Here is a 12,767-nt window from a genome sequence, read left to right as displayed (position 1 = left end):
CAACAGGAAAGGAGGGGAAGAAAGCAGGAGCCTTGAGTCCTGTCCTTTCCTTCTAACTAAAGACTGTGTGTATTTGTGAGTGTATATGTGTGAGAGAGAGGACAGAGGCGGCTAGAGTTAAGAGCAGCATGAAGAGAGCAGCCGTCACACAGATCTACGGCCAGAGCGTTTACCTGGCTCTGTGCTCTGAGGGTATGCTGCGTAGCCGCCTCTTCCACGGGCCCCCCTACCTGAGCCACGCGCTGCCGCCACTGCTGCCGCCGCCGCTACGGGACCGTACGCTGTTGCCGGGAAGCCTGTGCGAGGGGTGGGGGTGGGGGTGGGGTTGAGGAAAGAGGATAGTGGAGAAGGCAGAGAGAATGAGAGTACAAAAAGAAGGAAAGGGGACAGGAAATGAGGAGGAATAATGAAATTAGAGGTGAGGAACAGGATGGAAAAAGGGAGTAGTGAAAGAATGAGAGGAATAGAGGAAAAAAGGGAAAATTGAGTAAAGTGAATAATAGTGAAAGAATAAGAGGAGAGTGGATAGTGGAGGAAAAGGCAGAGGGAATGAAAGTATAAAAGAAGGAAAGAAGACAGGAAATGAGGAGGAATAGTGAAATTAGAGGCGAGGAACAGGGCGAAAAAAGGGAGTCGTGAGGGAATGAGAGGAATAGAGAGTAAACAAAGAGGGAAAATGGTGTAAAATGAGTAATAGTGAAAGAATAAGAGGAGAGTGGATAGTGGAGGAGAAGGCAGAGGGAATGAGAGTATAAAAAGAAGGAAAGAGGACAGGAAATGGGGAGGAATAGTGAAATTAGAGGCGAGGAACAGGGCGAAAAAAGGGAGTCATGAGAGGAATAGAGAGTAAAAAAGGAGGTAATAGGGTGTAAAATCAGGAATAGTGAAAGAATAAGGGTGGAGAGGAAACGGTGGAAAAGGGGAAACGTAAAGGAATGAGAGGAGGTGGGATTAAAAATGAGGAATAGTAATAGAATAAGAGGAGAGAAAAGGAGAAAAATAGGGAACAGGGCAGAAAGTGAGGGAAGAGAGGAGAGAAACAAGAATAAAGGATGTAAAAGGAGAGTTGAGAACAAAAATAGGGAACATGGTGGAAAATGGGCATTAGTGAAGGAATGAAAGGAAAGGAAAAACGGAACAGGGTGAACAAAGTGTAAGTGAAGGTATGAGAGGAGAGGATAGAGTGGTAAACAGGAGTAGGTAAGGAACAAGAGGACAGCAGAAGAGGAAAGAGAAGGAACAGGGAGGAAAATGGGGAGTAGTGAAGGGAGGAGAGGGCAAAAAAAGGAGAGGGAAAATGAGAGGAGAGGATAAATTAGAAAAAAAAGCAGGATCAAGCTACCTCACAACATTACTGACTCATAAAGTTGCTGCAGTGTGCAGGTTCTGCAGGCTGCTGTAATACACCGTTTACTGTGGGCGTCTTCCAAATGCGGAGGAGACTGCAGTGGCCCTAATGCACTCTGGGTATTTCTGCATGGGTGACCACACTGCTCCTTAGCTTATCTGTTTGGAGCACACAGCAGGAGGGCCACGGCCGAGCATCAGACTTAAGGATATGCCACTGAGCTTGTGCAGTCAAGTTACTGTGATAAACTAATTAGATTTCGGTTATAATACAAATTTAAACGGACTTGAATGCTTTAATTGTGGAAATAGAACACTGCAGTACACCGTTATTCAAGAACCTAACATTAGCCTGAAGAAAAGAAAAAAAATCACTTTAGACTGAAATACATCAATAATGTAATTTAAATAATTTAAATAAAAACATGCTTAAGGTAAAGTGTAAAAAAACAAAATCATACAAAAATACTTTAATTTTTATAAAAATATGTGACTGATGAAAATGAAAAGTATTTTTAAGCCAAAAAAGAATAAAAAAGTGAGCCAACATTTTAATTATTTTTTTTACATTGGCCTAATTTCATAACATTTAGTCATTTAGTAATTTTTTTGTCTTTAGCATCACAACACACACTAGACATTCATTCATCAAGCAAATGAGCATTTTCTACTCATGCAGCTTTATCTTCCATAACACCTCGTACAAATCACAAATTCACGGTCTTTGAAGAGCTGAAAAGAGACACGAGACCAGGGGCGAGTCAGAAACCACAGCTCGACTTCCATAAAGGTAGAGAGGAATGAAATCCGGCAAGAGCCAAAAAGATGATCCAGCGCAACACTATAGGGTTAACTCCAACCATGACCGGCATCTGCAGCACAAAGGCGATATGGAAATGGCTCCACGCTCCCAACACTTTGTAGTCCACTTAAGTCACTTATCTCTGCGCTGCCGCTCATGTTTGGGCGGGAGAACGAGGGAGCGAGACAGAGACGGAGAGTCGTAAAGCCGAGCAGGCGAATCGTCCTCCGGTTTATGCCTTGAAACTCAATCAATCAGGAGGATAATTTGGTCTCCAGGCAGTGTGAACTGATGCTACAGCCACACCGGGCCCCTGGTGCTGCACGGGCACCGTGATTTGTGAGCAGGGCTGGATGAAAGAGTCTTCATCTCCTTCCCGGTTTAGTGGCTCTTTATGGTGTTATTACGAGATTAGGCATCAGGGATTAATTGCTCGCTTCCAAGTGCCCTTTAATTCACTTTAAGTGCATTACACAGGGGAAAGTAACAGGTACTGTATGGCATGGCAGCAAGGGAGAGGAAGTGATGCATGTGTGAAAGTAAACCGAGGGGGGGAGGGTGTTGAAATTGTATATGATGTGTGGATTGTGTGTAGGGGTGTAACGGTTCAGTACATTTTCGATACAGCAAAAAGAAAGAAATGCCAGAGAAATTTCCTACTTATTAAAAGAAAAAATATTTTTAAATAAGTTTGAGTTTTCCTACATCTTGAAACGTTCAGGTTTATAAATGGGGGTAATCTTTGAAGGATGAACAAATAATGTTTTGGTCATCACATTAAAAATAACATTTAAATATAGGCCTATATTTATATATATAATATTTAGATAATATTTGAGTTTTGAAGTGCTGGGAAAAGATGTGTGAAGTACTTGAAAACATTTCACTATTCCAGCCAAACTTCCATGGTTACAGTTAGTGTTACTATATTAAATCCATGGTGAATGTTGCTGATCTGTGGACTTAAAGCCTATAACTAGATCATCCACGGCACAATGTTTCTCCTGGTTTCCACGTCAGCGCTGTTTGATCTAATAGAGATCTACGGTTAATAATGGAGAAATGTGAATGCTTCTCACTAGATCTCGCAGCGATGTTATTACTTCAGTGGCGAATTCAAATGTTTTCTTCACTGGATCTCTTAGCGCTGTGTAGTAACAGTGTCGCTTGATCAAGATCGGCTCGCGCTGCACAGATGTTGCTGGTCCGAACTGATAAACGGTCCGTGAAGCACAATATAATGAGTAGCGCAGTTTCGTTCCGCTTTCATTACGTTTGCCATTTGATGTTGCGCAACGTTGTGGTGGTCGCGCCAGCGCAGATTTTGTCGGCAGGAAAAATGGTCCAAGGAATCGTTCGGTTTGTATGCGTACCGAACCGGAAGCCTCGTCCCGAAACGCTTCAATACGATTACATGTACCGTTACACCCCTAATTGTGTGAATATAATGCATTTAATACAAGATCTGGCAACTGATCAACATTAGACAAACATATTGGTCCGAATATTCATAAAGGAGTTTGGGCCATGCAAATTACGGGAGTTTCCCGGGAGAAATAACAAACCAGGAGGGGTCCGGGAGATAGGGCTAAAAAACGGCAGAAACCCGGGAAAAACGGGAGTGTTGACAGGTGTGTGTCTACAAGACATTGGCTTGATGGTTGTATGCATGACTACCTTCCACTAACAACAATAGCTCTGTTCCAAAGCCTAGAGAGCTGCCACTTTGCCTAAATAGCAAGCTGCCTTCTGAGGCAGCATTCTAACCATCATGGAAACTCATAAGTGACTGTTTTGGAACGCTCTACATAGGCAAAAACTCAATTAGCACATCTATAGAAATTCACAGTTGATTCCAAAGCCCCTTTCACACAGAGATTCCGGAAAATACTCTGATTGTGACGTGTAATGCACGCATCGAAAACACGTTCGCTAGTGTTGCACACTTAGAACTGAAGAGAGAGGCTGCCGGGACCGCGAGTAAAGGTGATGATACACAGGGCAACTTTTTGAGCAATGTTGCTGGGCAATGTTGCCGTCAATGGGCAACCAGATGAGACACAGGGCCCACGACCGATCTAAAGTATCCAGATAGACATGTATTGCCCATTTTCAATGGGAAAGTACCCAAGCAACAATCGCTCGTCAAGATTGCCCAGCAACATTGCTCAAAAAGTTGCCCTGTGTATCATCACCTTAAATGTCACATCCTTTAGATTTTCCCTGCAAAATCGTCCCGAGTCCTTCACATAAAATCAGTCGACAAACTTTTTTCTTTGTTAATGTGCAACGTGAACATTGATCTGCATTTAAAACCCCCAATCAAAGAGACGCACAATAACTACGTCATTGCGACAATATGTGTCATCCCTACGACACACTCTACGGCATTGGTCCTACCTTTTGTTCACACAGGGTATGTTCTGGGACTGATCCCAGCAATGTTACTAGGTCCCCCTCCCGTAATCGATCCTGGGATCAATCCTGGGATGTGTTTGCATTCACACAGAAGGCACTTTAGCAAATCTATGGCAATTTTTTTGGATCAATGCTCTGTGTGAAAGGGCTACAACAGAGTCTGATGTTAGCATGTTGCTAAGCTAATGTCACGGATACCAGGTAAAATAACTTGTTTTAATTACCCCACACTATTTTTTATCAATATTGAAATAAGTTATTTCTTACAATTTGAGAAAAGGAGGCATTTTAAAGAGGTAGTTCACCCAAAACAGAAAATGTTATCTTTTGTTCAGCCTCATATCGTTGGGAAGCTGTAAATGGATCACACATTTTGAAGAATGCTTCAAGTATTTTGTCCCTACAATAAAAACCAGCGGGGTCCAAAAATAACATTTGAGCCACTGACTATAGTGTATGGAAAAACAAAAAGCAAAACAACAAAACAAAACATGTGACACATTCTTTTGTATTCCACAGAAGAAAGTAAGTCATACAGCTTTGGAATGATGACATTTTTTTGGTAAACTATTCCTTTAAGGCTCATAATGCCTTAAGCAAGCAGCTCACTAGGTCTTCGAACTGAGCAAATGAGCACTATGGCACCATTGTACACGGCGGTAACATATCTTGTCTTCTGTATTTGTGTGTGCTTGGAAAAGAGAGCTAGAACATGAGAGCATGAGTGTATGCCCACGTGTGCGTGTCAAAGAGACAGAGAACCACTCAGCTTGCTCAAATCTGCAGTGTTCAAACATCATAATTAAATATTATCATTTTAGTGAACAATGAAGGACATCCACTCAAACGCTTCGTCAAAGTCATTATTATAATATAAATATAATTATAGAGCAGCTCTCTAATTAAAACACACATCTTTGGCTGCAGCGGTCCGTTCATGATTGAAAGCCAATAGACAATAAGTGGGTGACACTGGCAGATGGTTGGGTTCACATAGAAGGATGGATGGTAATTAGCCCTGTCTCTTACTGGTTCCCTCCTATTCTTCAGCACAGACGCCCTCCAAACCCTCATATTAGTGGCCTTAATAACCTTTCATGTGCTGCTAATGCCTAATCAAATAGGAGTCTTTAGGACAAGATTAGCTGTAAAACTGAACAATGGGACTGAGTGCTTAACATCCAGATAAATTAAAGTAAAGCCTATATAGTAGCTAGTGTTAAATATTTCAGCCAACAATTCAATTTCTAGCCCCTGCCGATTGATGATTCTTATTCAAATGAAACAGTTGCTTCCAGTTAAGAGCATCACCGTGGACTTTGACAATGTGTTTTCACAGCATTTCTGAAAAAATATGCGAAAAACCCTGAACATGCTGCATGTATGAGACAACCTGTCAATCACAAAGCAAACAGATTAAGACAGATGTGTATGTGTGAAAACATATCACTTATATACAGCGTTGGGGGTAACATGGTAGAACTGATGCACATTCATTTACTTATGTTGTCCACAGCCAACAACACTGCTTCAAAACAGAACAAAAAATAAACGCATTACTTTATATATATATAACGTTTTATGTACAGGAGGGACTCAATAAAAATAAAAAAACATCTCTACAAAGGCAGCAACTCATTCAGGAAACAAACGTGTTAACATGTCGCTAAACTAACACAATACTCTAACAATACATTTTAATCTAATTATTTCTGATCAATACTTTTCAGGTAATAATGATTCATGAGTTACTAAAAGTGAATTACTTAAGTGGATAGTTTGCCCTAAACTAATTTTCTCACCCTCATATTGTTTGGACCCCACTGACTTTGAAAATACCTTCTTTTTATGTTCCACACAAGAAAGCAAGTCATACTGGTTTAGAATGACATGAGTAAATGATGAGAGAAGGGTTTAATTTTTTTAGGTGAACTACCCTTGAGCATGAAGTTAATTCCGCAACATCAAACTGAGAGTATTCTGCATCATCATCTGAGAGGCTGCATTTCATGTACTGTAAATATTAGTTTTAGTCCCACTTATCAGTCTCTTCAGAAAAGAACCGGCTCTTGACACGAGTAAAACATCTCTCAGACAATGGTAAACATGCACCCCGCTGTGTCCCGTCAATACCGGCGTTAATTGCAGAGCTGCTGAACTCTATTTTTTTTCTGAGCGGGTACCTCTCCACCCCATAATCATTTGTTTGATGTCAATATTACATGCGGATGCCTGTGTGCTATAGATCTAGAAAGTTCTGGAAACAAATTACCTACTCAGAAAAAGCCCAAATTAAGAAGGTTAATTCACACATCTCGTCAGTGCTTTGTTCCTGAAGAGGGTCGGCGGGGCGAGGGAGGGGGACGTGGGCTGGAGGGGTGAGTGTTATCCCCTATAGGAACAACTTGGCAGAATCAAATCAATTTCATGGCCTCTCTATTACCGAGGACATAACGCCAATATTTAGCTTTCCACTTTTACCCATTTTTCCAGCCTGTTTGCTCTGTCAGTGGCCGTGCTCGGCTGAGCCGGATTGGCCCGGGGTAGGGACAAGGACACATCTGTTCCACCCTGGAGCCCTGAAGGAGATGCCGTCCTCACTCGTCCCTTCTCTCTCTTCCACGCTATTTCCTCCTGCTGCCCCCTCACTTCTTTTTCTCGGCACATTTTATGAATCTGCAATTTTTATTCTACGATCGCTAATGCCTGTTTGTTCTTGCCAGCAGTCCTCTGGAGACATTCCAGTTTGGACTGCGCACCGTTTGTTTTCTTTGCTGAATCTGTGAGTCATAGACATTAAATAATTAGACATGGTCGATCATGATTTTAAGTCATAATGGGCATTAAATGAGATTAGTGGGGCTGCTAACATTAAAACAGAAATGGCAATACATCTGATGAATTTGATATTGGATGCATCAGAACATCATTTAAACCACTAATGAAACTGAATCAAAGAAAAGGAACAGTGCCCTTGCTTTTGAACCACACTCAAAAAGCACTATTAGTTGACGTAGGCATTATAAAAGACATTCAAGAAAGAAATGAATTGCGCAAAAAAATGCGAGTGCTAAAAAGGAGGATAAAAGAAAAGAGCAATCTCGCCAACCATCTTTTCATCTGAGAGGTGAGTCATACTTCTCTAGTAGAAGCCCTTGACTTGTATTACTTTCAAAAGGGCCTTTCTGCAGAGCTTTCAAAGACTGCCGGGAGCTTGGGCAATGAGGCTTCCAAATGCACAAGCCTGAGTGGCGTTCGTTCTCCTCCGTATTACGCCCTCCTGCTCACATTTACCACTAATGAGGGTGCTGACGGCGAAGGAGACACGAGATATGTCGCCGCTCCGGAGTGTGTGACTTCGGGAATTACAGGTGTGAGAATCGTGGGTCAACGCTGGCTGTAGGGGTTCAGTTGCTTGTGGCGGAAAGGTGTGAATTCAGCAGTAATTATTTAGATGAGGCGAGCGTTTACCACATTCAATTATGGTTACAGAACAATTACACTCGTGTCATCCAGGACCATAAACAAATGATGATTTGAACACTATTTATGTTATTGACATGAATGATACCTTAGATCGGGTACTATGTTTACGCTTTGCTTTGTGTGTTCATATGTTGTTTTTTTTCACACAGTGAAGAATAAAATAAGGTAAAAAATATATATCATTGACTAATAATGAAAGAGGGGCAGATCTAGGGACAAAAATATAATACTAGGCAGAATATTCATTCAGAATATTCTAGTAACCGCAAAGCAAACACCCTAAAAACTTAAGGGGAACCAAAAGGTCTGTTCTAGCGTGTCAGACAAGCACGTTCAAGCTTCCGTGTTTAACCCTCTGGGGTCCAAGGTGTTTTTGGGGTCCTTGAGATGTTTTGACATACTCTGAGTCTGACATTTGTGCTTTTTTCAGTTGCTTATAAACATATTACTGGCAAAGGTGTAATTACACTCTATTTAGCACACACAGGGCTACCATAATGTGTTATCAACATGTATGTACATTTTTGTATTTTTGAGAGAATATTGTTTATGCGTGGTTATTGAAAAAACTAAAACTTAAAGTTTCTGAAATAAGGCCACAAAACACATACTAAATATCTGTCCACAAGACTTTTGACTAATGGATGTTGTCGCCTAGAGTTTTTTCTTAAAAATGATCTGAAAATCATCCTGCCTTATCATTCACATAAAACAATAGATTAAATTTAAATTTAAAAGTGACACTTTTTGTTTGGAAAGGCAATATGCGCAGGGGTGTGACCTGCTGTGATTCACACCTGAGAAGACAATGGGCCCGCATAATGAGCGCATAATGGGGCTGCATACTAATGACCCTTTCATTCAGGTGTGTCACTGAGCCACAAGAATGCAATGACAATATATATATATATATATATATATATATACATATATATACATATATATATATATATATATATATATATATATATATATATATATAATACAAAATTGGTTCACAGTTCCAATTATTTATTTATTTTTCAAATTGTGCTTGCAAATTGTATAATATCAAATGTAAAAATTTCTAGTAATTGTGCAGTTAATTATCATACTGTTTTTACAGAAAGTTTGGGAATGTATCCCAAATGTGTCACTAATAAAACACAATACAAATAATTTAAAGAGGAGGCTTTTATTGAGCTTTTAAGATTTACCTAAGATTTATTTATATGTAGCCTACATATATTTTTGCTATTTTAATAAAAAGGTTACAATTACAACAACAATTAAAATTGTAACTATTTCAAATGTAATCTTTCTTTGTATTATATACTAAAGTATACATTTTATCATACATATTTCACAGTTGCGGATTAATTAGTTTGAATATAGCTTACAATCGAACAAACACTATAATAACATCTTAGCAAACAAGCTTATTTGATGTGGCAGTATTTTACAGTAAAAACGACATCTTGTCTTTCATATGTAACATATCGTTTTTATGATTAGGACATATAAATGTTAATTTGCAGTTTAATACGTTGCTTATACAAAAATATTTTATTTCAACATATTTCAGTCGATTTTTACTCATCTCAGTATTGGAATATAGTTAGGTAAAAGCTGTTCATTCATTCACACACAAAAACGCGATTCAAACAGTCTTTTTGTTTACAGACACTATTCCATATCGCGATTAGCACAAAGCACTTGAAAATAAAGAATGTACCTATTTCCTCGGCTGGATCCGTTGCTCCTCCAAATGAAACTACCTGTAGCCTACTTCTGAGGTAATTTTTTCCAGGATTATTATTAAGATAGTACTATTATTCCTCACAGCATCGTAATATGAGTCTCTTTCGGTGGGTTATCCAGCTGGTGTGGGCGTGGATCGCCTCAGAGCATTTGTGTTTGAATAGAGCGCGCGCTCCGTGGGCGTGGTCAAATTAACTTTAATGAGCTGAGACGAGAATGACTATCATCTCTCTCTTTTCGTACAGATTACATAAAATGAGAAATTTTTTTTTTAATATAAATTACTTCATTTAAAAGAAGATAATTCAGGCTTCATGCCTGTGTGCCTGTATACCTGTTTGACTGAGTATTTGCAGAGTTACAGATGATTTTTCGGACGCGTTTCAGAATGGACTTCACTGACAGAGAGAACGCAGAACGCGCATCATGTTTATTTTTCTTTATTAGGCGAAAAGCACAACACTTTGTTTTTATTATGAGGTTCCACAAAAAAAAAAAAAACTTAACAGGATCGAATGATGTACAACACTTATATGTAAGATCAAAATTAACAGAGTAATTTGAGTCTCTTTTGCACTGATAAGGAAAAAAGTGAGCTGGTATCGCCGGCGAGACCGCCGACCCCAGAGAGTTAACAAATTGGATATGCACTTTTGTCACGAAACACTCAAAAGTAATTTATTTACTGTTTATTTGAGTTTTTTCAGACCATCTGAGAGATCATAACATATTGCTATGGGTTCCGTCTTGTTTTGGACTTGACTGACAGATTGGCATTCTGGCACTGCGAAGCTTAATGGTTTCTTAAATTAAATCCATTTTTTTCTTTTTGTTTTAATTATTCTGCTTATTGTACATATAATATAAAATAAGTTTATACCAGAAGTCCCATATTCATAATTGTGACCACACAGTCGGTTTACAATGTCTACCATTGTAACAAATGTTTAATTCTACCAATATATAGAGAGTATCTTATTAGAATTATAAACTATATGTACAGTATAATTACAGCAGTAATAGTTTGGAATTACTCCGTGGTGATAGATGTCCCTTTTTTTTTTCATTTGAGCCCCAGAGCACTCTCTGCATATCCCTGTATACATTGTATTGATTTTAATAACTTTAATGTACTTTGTGAACCATGCACTGGTAAAATACAAGTATAGAGGGAATGCATTAATGTCACTTTCCCGCCGGAACACGCCCCCCTCAGCCGGACTGAGTGGCAAAAGAGCTGCTGCGTGGCTGGAGTTAATAGGGGAAACTGCGAAAACGCGAGTAAAACAAACTATTATCAGTTTAAACTAAAAGTTGGACTCGATATAGTGTTCCTTACAACTTATCAAAGATCCAGTGATCCATGGATATTGACATGCAGCCAGGAATCGTGTTTCCTGACATTTATATGTGCCTGATTTCGACGCCGGGGAAATAAATTAAGAAAATTTGCCTGTAAACGTTTTATATAAATACAATATAGATAGGTCTAAATCCGAGTGATCACTTACATTAATGTTATACTGTCCAGCCCTAAAACTTGTATAGTTTTTTGTCAGTGTTTATTTAAAAACATCCGATTATGCAGAATATAGTCTGTTCTGTAGCTTTTTGCAGTCTGTAAAAATATACAGTACCTCAGATTTCTGGTCAAATCTATTGTACAGTCAATCGCAAAGCTCTTTCCCGTTTTAGATGTGTTTTGTGTGTTTTTCACGGCATTCACGCTGAAAACAAATGCTGCCGCTCAGTCTTTTTGCCACTTGTGGGCGTGACCGCATTCACTCCGGCCGACGGTGACGTCATGCGCATACCCTCTATTGGATCGAGACTCGCGGTATTGGCAGATACTCAATATTCAATGACTCGGATCAGATCAGGGACACAAATGACTTGATCGGGACATAAAAAAAACTGTATACTCAGAACACCCTGGCAACTATATAAAACACTCTAGCAACCATCTGTCAACCAGATAGAAAAATCCTGCAACTTCTTAGTAACCACCTAGAACACCGTAGAAAGTAGGGCTGTGCGATTAATCAAATTTTAGTTCTGATTCCGATTTTGGCTTCCAACGATAACAAAAAACAATACTCAATATAAAAATGATTATTGGCCAGCATTCAGTTCCTTTACAGTGGTGCACTTACGCTCCTCCATAAAAGGCCAAACTTAATGTACAAATCAGTCGAATCATGTAACGTGACTTTCATACACTGCATTCTATTGCTGGATTGTGTGCGAGATCCGAGAGGAACGGAACATGGACAACCAAAGTATACTTTGAGCTTTGGGTGCATGCCTACATGGACAAATTTACAAAAAAATATCAAAATACCGTGTTTGGAGAATATTCACTTGAACAGTCGCTTATGTCTTAATTGAATGTGTATCAGTATATTGAACCCATGCATTAGGTCTTAAAGTGACAGCAGCCTAATAAACCTGCTGATGTCTGTGCAAAGTCCCTTCAAAGTCATTTCACTTGGCGGCCATCTTTGAAACGGGCAAATATTTTAGTCACGCAAGAGCAGCAACGATCTCTTTGAATGGGAAAACATCAAGTTCACCAAAGCTGTTCACCAAGCATACAAATAAATTTCATATTTGAAATCAATGAAATCTGACAACAACTTGTCTCATAAATGTGGTTTCTTGTGTTAAAATAGCGTCAAAAAGATTAGTTCATTTCAGGCTCGAGCAGCCAACGCGTATGCGAAGTCCTAAGCGCGCGTCTCAGAGCATTGACTGTTTCTATAGCAACTAGAGCTGCAGTGATGTGATGACTTTACCAATCAGGGATTGGCTCTTATATTCAAAAGGCGGGACTTATTCCGTCATATTGCGCGTTGCACTTTCTCCCATTAATAGTAATATGAGTGCATCGTCTTTCTATATATAATGTCTTTGTCACTAATGTTAATCAAACAACAAAAGAAAACAAGAGAATCACTCACTGTTCTTGACTGAA

General features: G+C 39.4%; 1 protein-coding gene across 7 annotated transcripts in view; it reads right to left on the bottom strand.

Moving 5' to 3' along the window:
• msi2b (musashi RNA-binding protein 2b) overlaps positions 1–12,767 on the bottom strand; it is a 120,785-nt gene that overhangs the window by 31,712 nt on the left and 76,306 nt on the right. For 5 of the 7 annotated variants that reach the window (XM_056271212.1, XM_056271211.1, XM_056271210.1 and 2 more), the window contains exon 5: positions 174–296. In XM_056271212.1, coding sequence (XP_056127187.1) covers positions 174–296 — 123 coding nt within the window. The remainder of the gene's footprint in view (positions 1–173; positions 297–12,767) is intronic. The other 2 variants (XM_056271215.1, XM_056271214.1) reach the window with 1 other exon arrangement.

The sequence above is a fragment of the Rhinichthys klamathensis genome, unplaced genomic scaffold (genome assembly GCF_029890125.1).
Source record: "Rhinichthys klamathensis goyatoka isolate OS25496 unplaced genomic scaffold, OSU_Roscu_1.1 h1tg000311l_1, whole genome shotgun sequence".
Classification (NCBI taxonomy): domain Eukaryota; kingdom Metazoa; phylum Chordata; class Actinopteri; order Cypriniformes; family Leuciscidae; genus Rhinichthys; species Rhinichthys klamathensis.
The sequence above is the reverse complement of the archived record's forward strand: the minus strand, read 5'-3'. Positions and strand labels throughout refer to the sequence as shown.